The 16,307-nt window shown below is 47.3% G+C and overlaps 1 protein-coding gene across 1 annotated transcript in view; it reads right to left on the bottom strand.

Moving 5' to 3' along the window:
* Positions 1 to 847: 847 nt before the first annotated feature.
* The window catches only part of LOC106610484 (dynein axonemal heavy chain 6), a gene marked incomplete at its 5' end in the record, with an annotated part of 62,493 nt that continues 47,033 nt past the window's right edge, over positions 848 to 16,307 (bottom strand). The window contains 9 exon segments of the mRNA XM_045714180.1: positions 848 to 1,197; positions 4,597 to 4,819; positions 5,323 to 5,474; positions 7,472 to 7,544; positions 9,497 to 9,682; positions 11,676 to 11,803; positions 12,531 to 12,660; positions 12,955 to 13,076; positions 13,215 to 13,334. Coding sequence (XP_045570136.1) covers positions 1,094 to 1,197; positions 4,597 to 4,819; positions 5,323 to 5,474; positions 7,472 to 7,544; positions 9,497 to 9,682; positions 11,676 to 11,803; positions 12,531 to 12,660; positions 12,955 to 13,076; positions 13,215 to 13,334 — 1,238 coding nt within the window.

The following is a 16,307-nucleotide window of genomic DNA, read 5'->3' as shown; positions in this document are numbered from 1 at the left end:
ATATTTGATATGAGATTCACCTTTTGCCTTGATGACAGTTTTGCATTCTGTCAACCAGCTTAACCTGGAATGCTTTTCCAACAGTCTTGAAGGAGTTCCCACATATGTTGAGCACTTGTTGGCTGATTTTCAACTCATCCCAAACCATCTCAAGTTGAGGTCAGGTGGTTTACATGTTATGTTTATATTTTTGTTCCGTATAGAGCCCTGTGTGTGCATTCTAATGTTGACATCACAATGGGTGAGTTACTGTGTTGACATATCATTTCAGTAACAGGCTAAATATATGGTGTTTTTCCTCAGAGAAAAATGTTATAGATTAAGTCAGCAGTGCTTTTTAAATGCAGGAGGACAGCTTTTTGTTAGAGGTGGTTCACTATCGCAGGTGTCCCTTCAGCTGAGAAGGACAGGGGGCTCATGGTTCATTTATATTGGGGGAGATGCAGGACGCTGAAGTACCATCGCTTACATGTGAATTAGAGTTTGCCTGACCACGCATCAGATGCATTTTACGTGATGCTCCTGGTGAATATTGACGATCTACTCTCCCTTTACATTTGCAGGCTACACGAGTGACTATTAAAGCACTGCAGTCTACATTTCTTGTCGACTGTGCGGGGGGAAAATAAACGCATGTCAGGAGCTGGGGCTGTCATTATCGACGCAGGTGTGTTAATATGTTATTACAGTTCGCTGAAAGAGAAGAGAAATTGACTGAATTGAACACACCACACACAATTGAACCCATCAAATCTGATTGGTGACATCTACATATTTATCAGATGTTATTGCGGGTGTAGTGACATGCTCTTCTCCCATGAACAGCAACATACACAGACAACAGCACTGCCACATGGTATTTAATCACAGCAACTCAGAAAATAAAAGAAATGCCATTTTGGGCCCCATACAAATAATCCCTTCAACTGATTAGCAGGAGGAGAGTACACAGTAGAATACTTCTCAATACAGACATTAGAAAACCAGAAAACAAGAGTCCATAGAGAATGGGCTTCATCAGTGCTGCTGGTATTGAAGGTGCAGAAGTACAGCGGTGTGTGTGTGTGTGTGTGTGGTGCCTGTGGGTGGGTCACTACTCGTTGAGCTGACAGAGCAGAGCTGAGGCCTTGGTGATCCAGTAGTCACTAGGCAGGCTGGACGGCAGCATCACAGTCACCACAAAGTTAGTAGAGTGGCCTGAGAGAGAGAGAACACACAGGTCTGTCACTATCTGGACATGATGCAGAGGACCAGAGAACACACAGGTCTGTCACTATCTGGACATGATGCAGAGGACCAGAGAACACACAGGTCTGTCACTATCTAGACATGATGCAGAGGACCAGAGAACACACAGGTCTGTCACTATCTGGACATGATGCAGAGGACCAGAGAACACACAGGTCTGTCACTATCTAGACATGATGCAGAGGACCAGAGAACACACAGGTCTGTCACTATCTGGACATGATGCAGAGGACCAGAGAACACACAGGTCTGTCACTATCTGGACATGATGCAGAGGACCAGAGAACACACAGGTCTGTCACTATCTGGACATGATGCAGAGGACCAGAGAACACACAGGTCTGTCACTATCTGGACATGATGCAGAGGACCAGAGAACACACAGGTCTGTCACTATCTGGACATGATGCAGAGGACACACAGGTCTGTCACTATCTGGACATGATGCAGAGGACCAGAGAACACACAGGTCTGTAACTATCTAGACATGATGCAGAGGACCAGAGAACACACAGGTCTGTCACTATCTGGACATGATGCAGAGGACCAGAGAACACACAGGTCTGTCACTATCTAGACATGATGCAGAGGACCAGAGAACATACAGGTCTGTCACTATCTGGACATGATGCAGAGGACCAGCACCAGCCCTAAAGAACATTACTAGCTTCACCACCTGGGTCCACTTTACTAGGGACAATGAGGGACAGGGCTGGAGGTAAGTAGTAGGGCTCTAGGTAGGTAGTAGGACACCAGGTAGGTAGTAGGGCTCTATGCAGGTAGTAGGGCTATGAGTAGGTATTAGGACTCTACAGTGGCTTGCGAAAGTATTCACCCCCTTGGTATTTTTCCTATTTTGTTGCCTTACAACCTGGAATTAAAATAGATTTTTGGGGGTTTGTATCATTACACTACCACTTTGAAGATGCAAAAAAAAAAAGGATTGTGAAACAAACAAGATATGAAAAACAAATTCAAAACTTGAGTGTGCATAAGTATTCACCCTCTCAAAGTCAATACTTTGTAGAGCCACCTTTTGCAGCAATTACAGCTGCAAGTCTCTTGGGGTATGTCTCTATAAGCTTGGTACCTCTAGCCACTGGGATTTTTGCCCATTCTTCAAGGCAAAACTGCTCCAGCTCCTTCAAGTTGGATGGGTTCCGCTGGTGTACAGCAATCTTTAAGTCATACCACAGATTCTCAATTGGATTGAGGTCTGGGCTTTGACTAGGCCATTCCAAGACATTTAAATGTTTCCCTTAAACCACTTGAGTGTTGCTTTAGCAGTATGCTTAGGGTCATTGTCCTGCTGGAAGGTGAAACTCCGTCCCAGTCTCAAATCTATGGAAGACTGAAACAGATTTCCCTGTATTTAGCACCATCCATCATTCCTTCAATTCTGACCAGTTTCCCAGTCCCTGCCGATGTAAAACATCCCCACAGCATGATGCTGCCACCACCATGCTTCACTGTGGGGATGGAGTTTTCGGGGTGAGTGCCAGACATAGCATTTTCCTTGATGGCCTAAAAGCTCAATTTTAGTCTCATCTGACCAGAATACCTTCTTCCATATGTTTGGGGAGTCTCCCACATACCTTTTGGCGAACACCAAACGTGTTTGCTTATTTTTTTGCTTGTATTTTTTTCTGGTCACTCTTCCGTAAAGCCCAGCTCTGTGGAGTGTACGGCTTAAAGCGGTCCTATGGACAGATACTCCAATCTCCGCTGTGGAGCTTTGCAGCTCTTTCAGGGTTATCTTTGGTCTCTTTATTGCCTCTCTGGTTAATGCCCTCCTTGCCTGGTCTGTGAGTTTTGGTGGGCGGCCCTCTCTTGGCAGGTTTGTTGTGGTGCCATATTCTTTCAATTTTTTTAATAATAGATTTAAATGGTGCTCCGTGGGATGTTCAAAGTTTCTGATATTTTTTTATAACCCAACCCTGATCTGTACTTCTCCACAACTTTGTCCGGGTAGTAGGGCTCTAGGTAGGTAGTAGGGCACTAGGTAGGTAGTAGGGCACTGGGTAGGTAGTAGGGCACTGGGTAGGTAGTAGGGCTCTGGGTAGGTAGGTAGTAGGTAGGTAGGTAGTAGGGCACTGGGTAGGTAGTAGGGCTCTGGGTAGGTAGTAGGGCTCTGGGTAGGTAGGTAGTAGGGCTCTGGGTAGGTAGGTAGTAGGGCACTAGGTAGGTAGGTAGTAGGGCTCTGGATAGGTAGGTAGGGCACTAGGTAGGTTAGTAGGGCTCTGGGTAGGTTAGTAGGGCTCTGGGTAGATTAGTAGGGCTCTGGGTTGGTTAGTAGGGCACTAGGTAGGTAGTAGGGCACTGGGTAGGTAGGTAGGTAGGTAGTAGGGCACTGGGTAGGTTAGTAGGGCTCTGGGTAGGTAGTAGGGCTCTGGGTAGGTAGTAGGGCTCTGGGTAGGTAGGTAGGTAGATAGGGCTATGGGTAGGTAGGTAGGGCACTAGGTAGGTATTAGGGTGTGTATAGGGACATAGTGTATAAGTGTACCTGTCGTAGACAGAGTCCTGAGGTCTTATACAGTGGAACTTGGTACAGTTTAGTAAGAGGAAGGGCTATAGGTAGGACTGTAGTGCAGTGGTTCTCAAACCTCTCCTTCAGGACCTCCAGACATGTTGTTATAGCTCTGAACTCTCTCTCCTGATTCACCTAGTCAAGGGCTTGATGATTAGTTGAATCAGGTGTGCTGGTTCAATAGATCAAATCCATGGAACTGCCGTGGGTCCCAGAGGAGAGGTTTGAAACCCCCAGGTGTAGAGTGGTTATACTGAGTGTACAAAATATTATGAACACCTTCCTAATGTTGAGTTGCATCCCCAACCCTTTGCCCTCAGAACAGCCTCATTTCGGGAAACTGTTGAGCGTGAAAAACCCAGCAGTGTTGCAGTTCTTGAGCGTGAAAAACCCAGCAGCGTTGCAGTTCTTGACGCAAACCAGTATGCCTGGCACCTACTACGTACCCTGTTCAAAGGCACTTAAATCTTTAGTCTTGCCCATTGAGACAATAGATTCATGGTTTGTGTATGTGTGACATTCAGAGGGTGAATGGGAAAGACAAAAGATTAAAGTGTTTTTGAACGGGGTATGGTAGTAGGTGCCAGGCTCACCGGTTTGTGTCAAGAACTGCAACGCTGCTGAGTTTTTCACACTCAACAGTTTCCCGTGTGTATCAAGAATGGTCCACCAACCAAAGGACATCCAGCCAACTTGACACAACTGTGGGAAGCATTGGAGTCAACATGGGCCAGCATCCCTGTGGAACGCTTTCAACACCTTGTAGAGTCCATGCCGTGACGAATTGAGGCTGTTCTGAGGGCAAAAGGGGGTGTCCTTACCTGTAGTAGACAAAGTCCCAGCCCTAGCTGAGGTCTTGTACAGTGGAGCCTGGTAGAGAGACGGATCAGGGTCGTAGTTCTGCTGGGGTTCGAAGTGCACCACGGGAAGCATGGCGTTCATCACCCGCGGCAACGCATCCTCGATCACCATGTTGACGTCGTCCCAGCGACTGGCGTCCATGAACATCCCGTGCACCAGCACGCCGTCGTTGATGGTGGGTAGCTATGGAGACAGAGTGGTACTGCAGTTACCATAATGTCATATTATGATCCATTATGATTAGAGGCCTGGGTTTTGGACAATCATGTCACATGACCTGGTTTTGAACCTTTAGTTAAAGCTTTATCCTCCAGCACCACCATCGTCCAGCACCATCTTCAGACAGTTGTTTTCATTTTAGGTCTAATTCTCATTTCTGGATAAGGCTTTAAATAAAGGTTCAATCTAGGTCATGTGACATTGTAGTCCAGAACACAGGTTCCTAATAATGATACAGATACTGTTCTAAAACCATCTCTCCAGGACCAGACTAGTTAATTCACTGATGACCTCTAAACATCCCACAGAGGTCAAAGTGTGTTGGAGTCATTTCTATCAGCGAGTAGCTTAGCTCCTTCATGTTTTTACAGAGTCAGACTTTGCTTTGGAGGCAGGATGCAGTAAACTCCTTCCTGCCCTCAGGGCAACCAGTCTAAATATGTCCCTCTCCCCTCCCCTGTAGCTACCTCAGAGTCCATGTCCAGCTCGCCCCCGGCCGGTAGGGTCTTCAGCGCCTCGCTCACGGCCCCCTGGTCTAGGTAGACCGGCAACACGTTGAAACGGAAGTTGAGCTCATCGATGGGGAGGTTATAGGTCCTGGCGTGGTTCTGTAGCGCCCCTACAGGACAGGAGGGTGAACAGCACAACAGCCTTTCAACATCTCAGTAACTGAACTGTAACCCAGTTTGGTACTTTACTTTGGACTGATCCCAGGCCTGTTCAATAATAACAGGATTTATAAATATACAGCACCTCTCTCAAACCCAACAACATCTCAGTAACTGAACTGTAACCCAGTTTGGTACTTTACTTTGGACTGATCCCAGGCCTGTTCAATAATAACAGGATTTATAAATATACAGCACCTCTCTCAAACCCAACAACATACTATATCAGTGGTCACCAAACGGTCCATCGCCAAACATTTCTGCAAAAAACCCAACGATAAAGCCTTGTGTTCCTATTTATTTTATTAGCCTCGGGCTGTTGGTGGTAGGTGCAGCCAATTCAGCTGCCCTGCGCGCCAGGTATGTGACTGAAGGTACAAACTCTGCCTTCCCGGTGGGCCTGGAGAGGAAATCAAGTGCACTATGCCACCGCTGGCCAATCAGATGCTCAGATGACCATGTTTGCAGTAATATAGCAGGCATGAAAGAAAGCTACGGCAAAGTTGATACTGTGAGATTTCAGAACGTTTAAAACCATGACTCGAGAGAGACTGTCAACCAATACAGCTAAGAGCTTTTTATGAGTGAGTTCATGTTTAAGATCTTACTCAGCACTGTCAACACTTTGTATTCAACACTTTTATAAGCCATAAAATGCACGTTCTTCCTATTTCCACTCAGCGCTACAACAAGCAGTGCAGCAGTAATGAATGAGGAGGAAAGTGTATCGGTAGGCTTGCGTTGTTATTATTAGCGGCTTTGGTCTTTTTTAATATCAAGGAATATTTCACTTTCTCTGTTCATAGGAGTAACAACATGAATTGGTGCATGAGGCAGAAGTAATGCGGTGTGACTCGAGTTTTGCCATCAGCTGGAAGACGGTGTCCCTTTTTGGTCAGTGTCAGTGGAGGAAAGGGAGAGTGGAGGGATGTTGAGAGGCGGACCCTCAGTCTGCTGCTCTCTCCCTCTGCTGCTCTCTCCCTCCGCTGAGACTGACGCTCAGTCTGCTGCTCTCTCCCTCTGCTGAGACTGACGCTCAGTCTGCTGCTCTCTCCCTCCGCTGAGACTGACGCTCAGTCTGCTGCTCTCTCCCTCTGCTGAGACTGACGCTCAGTCTGCTGCTCTCTCCCTCCGCTGAGACTGACCCTCAGTCTGCTGCTCTCTCCCTCTGCTGAGACTGACCAGTGTACGCTCAGTCTGCTGCTCTCTCCCTCCGCTGAGACTGACCCTCAGTCTGCTGCTCTCTCCCTCTGCTGAGACTGACCCTCAGTCTGGTGAGACTGACGCTCAGTCTGCTGCTCTCTCCCTCCGCTGAGACTGACCATCAGATGCAGGCACCATCAGCCCAGTAAAATAAAAAGCTAATCATTTAAATGTATGCTCACTCAGCTGTGCCTCACAAGTAATACAACAATGGATCTATTACCGGTGTGATCATATAGCCTACCTCAAATTTTGAAATATAATTTTAAACAAATGTCCCGAACAACAATGCTTTGGCAGGTAAATTCAAGCAAAGCCAGTATGTGGTGATACTGTATTGGGCCTGTAGCTTACTACACAAACCTCATTGCTACAGAACGGTTTTTAATTGGTTCGTGTTACATAGGCTTACATTGTTTAAGTCATGGTAATAAAACATCAGAGCGGTAGATCTCGACATGTATTTTGATTCAAAGTGATCTTGACTCAGAAAAGGTCGGTGACCACTGTACTATATGAAGTAGACTACAATGTTGAAGAGAACAGAATATTGACTAGAGTACAGCAGATTGAATAGACTACATCATATTGACTAGAGCACAGAATATTGAATATTTATTGACTACATAATATTGACTAGAGTACAGCATATTGAATAATGACTAGAGTACAGCTTCTTGAATATTTAATACAGTACATAATATTGACTAGAGAACATAACACAGTGGAGACGGTGTGTACTGACCAGTGAGGAAGCCCTGAGGGAAGAATAATCCAGAGATCCAGAAGGATTTGGGCTGACCCCGCATGATCCAGTTCTACACAAACACACAGACAGAAAGTTGGTTTCCCTGCATGAAAACACACACACACACACACACACACACACACACACACACACACACACACACACACACACACACACACACACACACACACACACACACACACACACACACACACACACACACACACACACAAGAAGGGGAGAGTGATTTTGTTTGGGTTATGTTAATCTCAGTTCCCAGAACCTAATTTTAAGGCTGTCACCAGAGACTGGGGTTATGTTCATCTCGGTCTGTCTGTGTGTAGACATTTAGGGATTGCGTAACACACAGTAAGACCAGTCTCCTGGAACAGAAGCTTCAGTCTGGGGCGACGGAGCGAGTGCACAGAGAGAACCAGAGATGGACAGAGAGCAGAGAGAGAGAGAGATTATTATCTAGTTCACTGGCTTTGGCAATGTTAAGATATGTTTCACATGCTAATAGAACATGTACATTGATAGAGGAGAGAGAAGACTGGAGATAGAGAGAGACAAGCAAAGAGAGAGAAGACTAGGGAGAGAGAGAAAAAAGAGAGAGATAGAGATGGGCAAATACCGAGCAAGAGAACAGAAGAATAGAAAGTGGGAGTAAGAGATGAGAAAGAAGTCAGTCTGAAGTGGATGTCGTGCTGCTAATGTTTAAACATGATTCTCTCATCCCATCCCACTACCCCTGATAATGACTGTGTGTGTGTGTGTGTGTCTCTGCCTGGGCGGAGTTCCTGTAAGCACCACACCATATGTTAAAAGAGTCTTCCCATCTGAGCTAATGAGAACATCTACATTCGTGTGTGTGTGTGTGTGTGTGTGTGTGTGTGTGTGTGTCTCTGCCTGGGCGGAGTTCCTGTAAGCACCACACCATATGTTAAAAGAGTCTTCCCATCTGAGCTAATGAGAACATCTACATTCGTGTGTGTGTGTGTGTGTGTGTGTGTGTGTGTGTGTGTTCACAGAATGTTACCAACAAGAGGACAACATCCACACATGTCAGAGTCTTCCTATCTGATGTAATGACAACATCCACACATGTCAGAGTCTTCCTATCTGATGTAATGACAACATCCACACATGTCAGAGTCTTCCTATCTGATTTGACAACATCCACACATGTCAGAGTCTTCCTGTCTGATGTAATGACAACATCCACACATGTCAGTCTTCCTGTCTGATGTAATGACAACATCCACACATGTCAGAGTCTTCCTATCTGATGTAATGACAACATCCACACATGTCAGAGTCTTCCTGTCTGATGTAATGACAACATCCACACATGTCAGAGTCTTCCTATCTGATGTAATGACAACATCCACACATGTCAGAGTCTTCCTATCTGATGTAATGACAACATCCACACATGTCAGAGTCTTCCTGTCTGATGTAATGACAACATCCACACATGTCAGAGTCTTCCTGTCTGATGTAATGACAACATCCACACATGTCAGAGTCTTCCTGTCTGATGTAATGACAACATCCACACATGTCAGAGTCTTCCTGTCTGATGTAATGACAACATCCACACATGTCAGAGTCTTCCTGTCTGATGTAATGACAACATCCACACATGTCAGAGTCTTCCTGTCTGATGTAATGACAACATCCACACATGTCAGAGTCTTCCTGTCTGATGTAATGACAACATCCACACATGTCAGAGTCTTCCTGTCTGATGTAATGACAACATCCACACATGTCAGAGTCTTCCTGTCTGATGTAATGACAACATCCACACATGTCAGAGTCTTCCTGTCTGATGTAATGACAACATCCACGTCTGAGAGAAGTAAATATGGTGTTTCACTGTGTCGTAGTACATTGATACATATGTACACAAATAGTGGTTTGGGGTAAATTGTGTCTGACTCATGACTTAAAGAGAGGTTCATTGCCCCAACTGTACAGCATTTCATGTGTCTGTGAGAGAGATGTTGTCTCTGTCACCTCTATGAAGCAGGTCCTGAGGGCCAGGTCTTTAACCCAGCTGGCCAGGGGTTTGAGGGAGGGGTAGGCTGAGGTGCTCCAGTGGTTTGGAACCTGGTTGTTGAGGAAACTGGTGTAGATCCTCTCCATCTCCTCTGACATCACCACCAGCCCTGCTATAGCCTTCTGGAGGGTACACAGAGACACCTGGGGAGGGAGGTGGAGGGAGGGAGGGGAGGCTGAATGTGAGGAGAAGTGTTTGTGGGTGTTTATCTGAGCCATCCACAAGAGAACATCATAAACCCAGAGGTCACCACTGAAGTAAGGATATGCCAACAATGTGGCTGCAGCATCTGTCCTTATAAACACATACAGATCCTTTGGAAAGTATTCAAACACATTCCCTTTTTCCACATTTTGTTACGTTACAGCCTTATTCTCAAATGGATCACATTATATTTTTCCCTCATCAATCTACACACAATGACAAAGCGAAATGAAATATTACATTTACATAAGTATTCAACCTTTGCGATGAAACTCAAAATTGAGCTCGGGTGCATCCTGTTTCCATTGATCATCCTTGAGATCAGTGGAGGCTGCTGAGGGGGAGAACGGCTCATAATAATGTCTGGTACGGAAGAAATGGAATGGCATCAAACACATGGATGTATTTGTGTATTTGACACCAATCCACTTATTCCGTTCCAGTCATTACAACGAGCCCATCCTCCCCAATTAAGGTGCCACCAACCTCCTATGCTTGAGATCTATATAAGGTACCCACAGTTGACAGTGCATGTCAGAGCAAAAACCAAGCCATGAGGTCAAAGTAATTGTCTGTAGAGCTCCGAGACAGGATTGTGTCGAGGCACCGATCTGGGGAAGGGTAAAAAAACAACTGTCTGCAGCATTGAAGGTCCCCAAGAACAGTGTCCTCCATCATTTTATAATGGAAAAAGATTGGAACACCAAGACTCTACCTAGAGCTGGCTGCCTGGCCAAACTGAGCAATCAGGGAGAAGGGCCTTGTTCAGGGAGGTGACCAAGAACCTGATGGTCACTCTGACAGAGCTCTAGAGTTCCTTTGTGGAGATACAATCATCTCTGCAGCACTTCAACGATCAGGCCTTTATAGTAGAGTGGCAAGTGGAAGTGGAAGCCACTCCTCAGTAAAAATACACATGACAGCCTACTTGGAGTTTGCCAAGAGGCACCTAAAGGACTCTCAGACCATGAGAAACAAGATTCACTGGTCTGGTGAAACCAAGATTGAACACTTTGGCCTGAATGCCAAACGTCACGTCTGGAGGAAACTTGGCACCATCCCTACAGTGGAGCATGATGGTGGCAGCATCATCCTGTGGGGATGTTTTTCAGCGGCAGGGATTGGGAGAATAGTCAGGATCGAGGGAAAGATGAACGGAGCAAAGTACAGAGAGATCCTTGATGAAAACCTGCTCCAGAGCGCTGAGGACTGGTTCACCTTCCAACAGGACAACCCTAAGCAAACAGCCAAGACAATGCAGGAGTGGCTTCGGGACAAGTCTCTGAATGTCCTTGAGTGGCCCAGCCAGAGCCCAGACTTGAACCCAATCTAACATGTCTGGAGAGATCTGAAAATAGCTATGCAGCGACGCTCACCATCCAACCTGACAGAACTTGAGAGGATCTGCAGAGAAGAATAGGAGAGACTCCCCAAATACAGGTGTGCCAAGCTTGTAACATCATACCCAAGAAGAATCGAGGCTGTAATCATTGCCAAAGGTGCTTCAATAAAGTACTGAGTAAAGGGTCTGAAAAACATGTCACATTTACATAGGTAATTTGTAAAACAAATTTAAAAAGCCAACATTTTGGAACTTTATTTTTGCTTTGTCTTTATGGGCTATTGTGTGTAGATTGATGAGAAAAACTACATTTAATACATTTTAGAATAAGGCTGTAACAAAATGTGGAAAAAGTCAAGGGGTGAATAGTTTCCGAATGCACTGTATGTCCCTCCACTATGCCTCTGGGGACCTTCCATTGAGACCTAGAGGCAGCAGCTGGAACCATGGACCGATATAGCGGTCCTAACATTTCATCAAGGACCTTTTCAATGCATTTCCATTACCAATCATCATCTCCTGATTTCACAGAATTTAAATACAATGAAAAATGAATGGCTGACAACTGGGACCCCTGACCCCTGACTCACCCGGAGGACCCGCAGCAGGTTGTTAAAGCGGTCTACTTCCTGTCCGAGGACGGTGGTGAGGGAGTTGAGGCGTCCGTTGGCGTCACGAATAAACAGAGCCTCCGCTGCCTCATCCATATCCAGACACTCTGAGGAGACAGACCGGCAGAGAGACAGTCAGACAGAGAGACAGGCAGACAGAGAGACAGTCAGACAGAGAGACAGAGAAACAGACACGGACAGAGAGACAGTCCACAGAAGGAAAGACAACACAGGCAGACAGACACAGACAGATAGACAGACTCGAGAGACAGAAGAGACAGACCAGTCAGACAGAGAAACAGACACGGACAGAGAGACAGACCGACATAGAGACAGGCAGAAAGAGAGACATACACAGGCAGACAGACACAGACAGATAGACAGACACTCTGAGGAGACAGACCAACAGCGAGACAGACCAGACAGACAGAGAAACAGACACGGACAGAGAGACAGTCAGACAGAGAGACAGACCAGACAGACAGAGAAACAGACACGGACAGAGAGACAGACCGACATAGAGACAGACCAGACAGACAGAGAAACAGACACGGACAGAGAGACAGTCAGACAGAGAGACAGACCAGACAGACAGAGAAACAGACACGGACAGAGAGACAGACCGACATAGAGACAGGCAGAAAGAGAGACATACACAGGCAGACAGATCAGATTCAACCACACTATAATGAGTTTAGAGAGACTTTAATTTCAAACCAAAGCGAACATCAAACCGTAAAAGCACCAGAATAAGTCAAGCCTGAGATGTGTGTGTGTGTGTGTGTGTGTGTGTGTGTGTGTGTGTGTGTGTGTGTTTACGTGCGTCTCTCTCACCCGGGATCTTGGCGAGGATGGAGTCGGCCAGCTCGTGGACGATCTCGTCGTTGCTCTTGCCCCCGCCGCGGGCCGACGAGCGAGGCTGTACCTCCAGGATGGTGTTGATCAGGGTCATAGTCTCCAGACGCTGTACAGACAGACAAGACCTCACAGTTTTAGGGATGACAAGCAACCCACAGGACACAGGCAATATACGCCTACAGTACGTATCCATGTTGTCAGCATCAAAGATAGTGTTCTCCTCTTAACTGGCTAAATACATGTTTTGTATTAGTGATCTGACCTCTTATTTTCAGACAGTACATGAGAAAAATCTGTCGAAACAAATTTGAATTAGGTACTGTATAGTTAATTGTCCCCAAGCCAGTATTAGCCCACTGAGCTAAAGGTCAGGGTATATAAGCAGAGTGAAGTGTCTAACCTGGAAGGCGAGGTTGGCGTTCTCGTGCATACCAAAGATCTCAGGGTCGTCTATGAGAGGAAGGTTCTCTATGTACCTGTTATAGTCACTCAGTCTGTCTGCCTCGGGGGCAAAGTAGACACCTGACACACACAGACAGAATACGAACAGTTAGATCTCACTGAACACACACACAACAGGACACACATTTCCCTCGTTTCTCAGATTCAGCAACATTGGTACACACAAATTTGCACACACGCACACACAGTGGTCTTCACCTGAGGTGGAGAAGGTGTACCCTGGGTCCAGGGTGACAGGAGAGAAGAACCTTTTGAGGATGGTGCGGAGACAGCGCTGGTCCCAGGCATCAGTCACCCTGCCTCCGTAGGTTATCTCCCCTGGGGGGAGAGAGGGTGAGGGGAGGAGGAGAGAGGAGAGGGTGGGGGGAGTCATTAGGCACTGAAAGGAAGAACATGGACAGAAACCTGGAGGGGCTACCTCCAGAAGAAATGCTCATGTTGGTTTTAAAGTCATTCCCCTAATGAACATGACCCACTTTACATGAACCTGCTGTGGAAAACACATGTGCACATTTGGAATCATTCCTATTACAGGCAGAGTGGAGCTGGCACAGAGGGCCTGCTGGGTAAATGGAAGGTTCTTATCTAGGTTCTAAACTTTAGTATGCAGAACACGGTGGAACCCAGCGGAACCCTTCTGTCTACCTCTCAGTTATTACACTACGTGAGAGAGGAACACTTTTATTCAGGATGAAAAAAACTATATCATGCAAGGTTAAACAGCAAATGATTTTCAAATTGATGGTTTCCGCATACAAAGAACGGTTAAATTAGGAATTAAACAAACATAACAAAGCCTGACAAAACTTAACAATGGAAGAAATCAATAATGAAACAAAAAATGGCCTCAGGAGCGTGTAATCCCCCCAAAATGTTTTTAATGATGCATAATCATAAGGTCAAATTTGAAAATGGGGAAAAACATCATTTCAGTTTAGAGATACACTACATGACCAAAAGTATGTGGACACCTGCTTGTCAAACATCATTTGCAAATCAAATTTTATTGGTCACATGTTATTTCGGGTGTAGCGAAATGCTTGTGTTCCTAGCTCCAACAGTGCAGTAGTATCTAACAATTCACAACAATACCTGCTGCTAAACCTCCCAGAACCTCAGGGTCTTCCCTGCTACTAAACCTCCCAGAACCTCAGGGTCTTCCCTGCTGCTAAACCTCCCAGAACCTCAGGGTCTTCCCTGCTACTAAACCTCCCAGAACCTCAGGGTCTTCCCTGCTGCTAAACCTCCCAGAACCTCAGGGTCTTCCCTGCTGCTAAACCTCCCAGAACCTCAGGGTCTTCCCTGCTACTAAACCTCCCAGAACCTCAGGGTCTTCCCTGCTACTAAACCTCCCAGAACCTCAGGGTCTTCCCTGCTGCTAAACCTCCCAGAACCTCAGGGTCTTCCCTGCTGCTAAACCTCCCAGAACCTCAGGGTCTTCCCTGCTGCTAAACCTCCCAGAACCTCAGGGTCTTCCCTGCTACTAAACCTCCCAGAACCTCAGGGTCTTCCCTGCTACTAAACCTCCCAGAACCTCAGGGTCTTCCCTGCTGCTAAACCTCCCAGAACCTCAGGGTCTTCCCTGCTGCTAAACCTCCCAGAACCTCAGGGTCTTCCCTGCTGCTAAACCTCCCAGAACCTCAGGGTCTTCCCTGCTGCTAAACCTCCCAGAACCTCAGGGTCTTCCCTGCTGCTAAACCTCCCAGAACCTCAGGGTCTTCCCTGCTGCTAAACCTCCCAGAACCTCAGGGTCTTCCCTGCTGCTAAACCTCCCAGAACCTCAGGGTCTTCCCTGCTACTAAACCTCCCAGAACCTCAGGGTCTTCCCTGCTGCTAAACCTCCCAGAACCTCAGGGTCTTCCCTGCTGCTAAACCTCCCAGAACCTCAGGGTCTTCCCTGCTACTAAACCTCCCAGAACCTCAGGGTCTTCCCTGCTGCTAAACCTCCCAGAAACTCAGGGTCTTCCCTGCTGCTAAACCTCCCAGAACCTCAGGGTCTTCCCTGCTGCTAAACCTCCCAGAACCTCAGGGTCTTCCCTGCTACTAAACCTCCCAGAACCTCAGGGTCTTCCCTGCTACTAAACCTCCCAGAACCTCAGGGTCTTCCCTGCTGCTAAACCTCCCAGAACCTCAGGGTCTTCCCTGCTGCTAAACCTCCCAGAACCTCAGGGTCTCTGCTAAACCTCCCAGAACCTCAGGGTCTTCCCTGCTGCTAAACCTCCCAGAACCTCAGGGTCTTCCCTGCTGCTAAACCTCCCAGAACCTCAGGGTCTTCCCTGCTGCTAAACCTCCCAGAACCTCAGGGTCTTCCCTGCTGCTAAACCTCCCAGAACCTCAGGGTCTTCCCTGCTACTAAACCTCCCAGAACCTCAGGGTCTTCCCTGCTGCTAAACCTCCCAGAACCTCAGGGTCTTCCCTGCTGCTAAACCTCCCAGAACCTCAGGGTCTTCCCTGCTGCTAAACCTCCCAGAACCTCAGGGTCTTCCCTGCTGCTAAACCTCCCAGAACCTCAGGGTCTTCCCTGCTGCTAAACCTCCCAGAACCTCAGGGTCTTCCCTGCTGCTAAACCTCCCAGAACCTCAGGGTCTTCCCTGCTGCTAAACCTCCCAGAACCTCAGGGTCTTCCCTGCTACTAAACCTCCCAGAACCTCAGGGTCATCCCTGCTACTAAACCTCCCAGAACCTCAGGGTCTTCCCTGCTGCTAAACCTCCCAGAACCTCAGGGTCTTCCCTGCTGCTAAACCTCCCAGAACCTCAGGGTCTTCCCTGCTACTAAACCTCCCAGAACCTCAGGGTCTTCCCTGCTGCTAAACCTCCCAGAACCTCAGGGTCTTCCCTGCTGCTAAACCTCCCAGAACCTCAGGGTCTTCCCTGCTGCTAAACCTCCCAGAACCTCAGGGTCTTCCCTGCTACTAAACCTCCCAGAACCTCAGGGTCTTCCCTGCTACTAAACCTTCCAGAACCTCAGGGTCTTCCCTGCTACTAAACCTCCCAGAACCTCAGGGTCTTCCCTGCTGCTAAACCTCCCAGAACCTCAGGGTCTTCCCTGCTACTAAACCTCCCAGAACCTCAGGGTCTTCCCTGCTACTAAACCTCCCAGAACCTCAGGGTCTTCCCTGCTACTAAACCTCCCAGAACCTCAGGGTCCCCCTTCAGGGTCTTCCCTGCTACTAAACCTCCCAGAACCTCCGGGGTCTTCCTGCTACTAAACCTCCCAGAACCTCAGGGTCTTCCCTGCTACTAAACCTCCCAGAACCTCAGGGTCTTCCCTGCTGCTAAACCTTCCAGAAC

This window comes from Salmo salar, unplaced genomic scaffold, assembly GCF_905237065.1.
Source record: "Salmo salar unplaced genomic scaffold, Ssal_v3.1, whole genome shotgun sequence".
NCBI lineage: Eukaryota > Metazoa > Chordata > Actinopteri > Salmoniformes > Salmonidae > Salmo > Salmo salar.
Note: the sequence above shows the minus strand (reverse complement) of the source record. Positions and strands in the feature narration are given on the sequence as shown.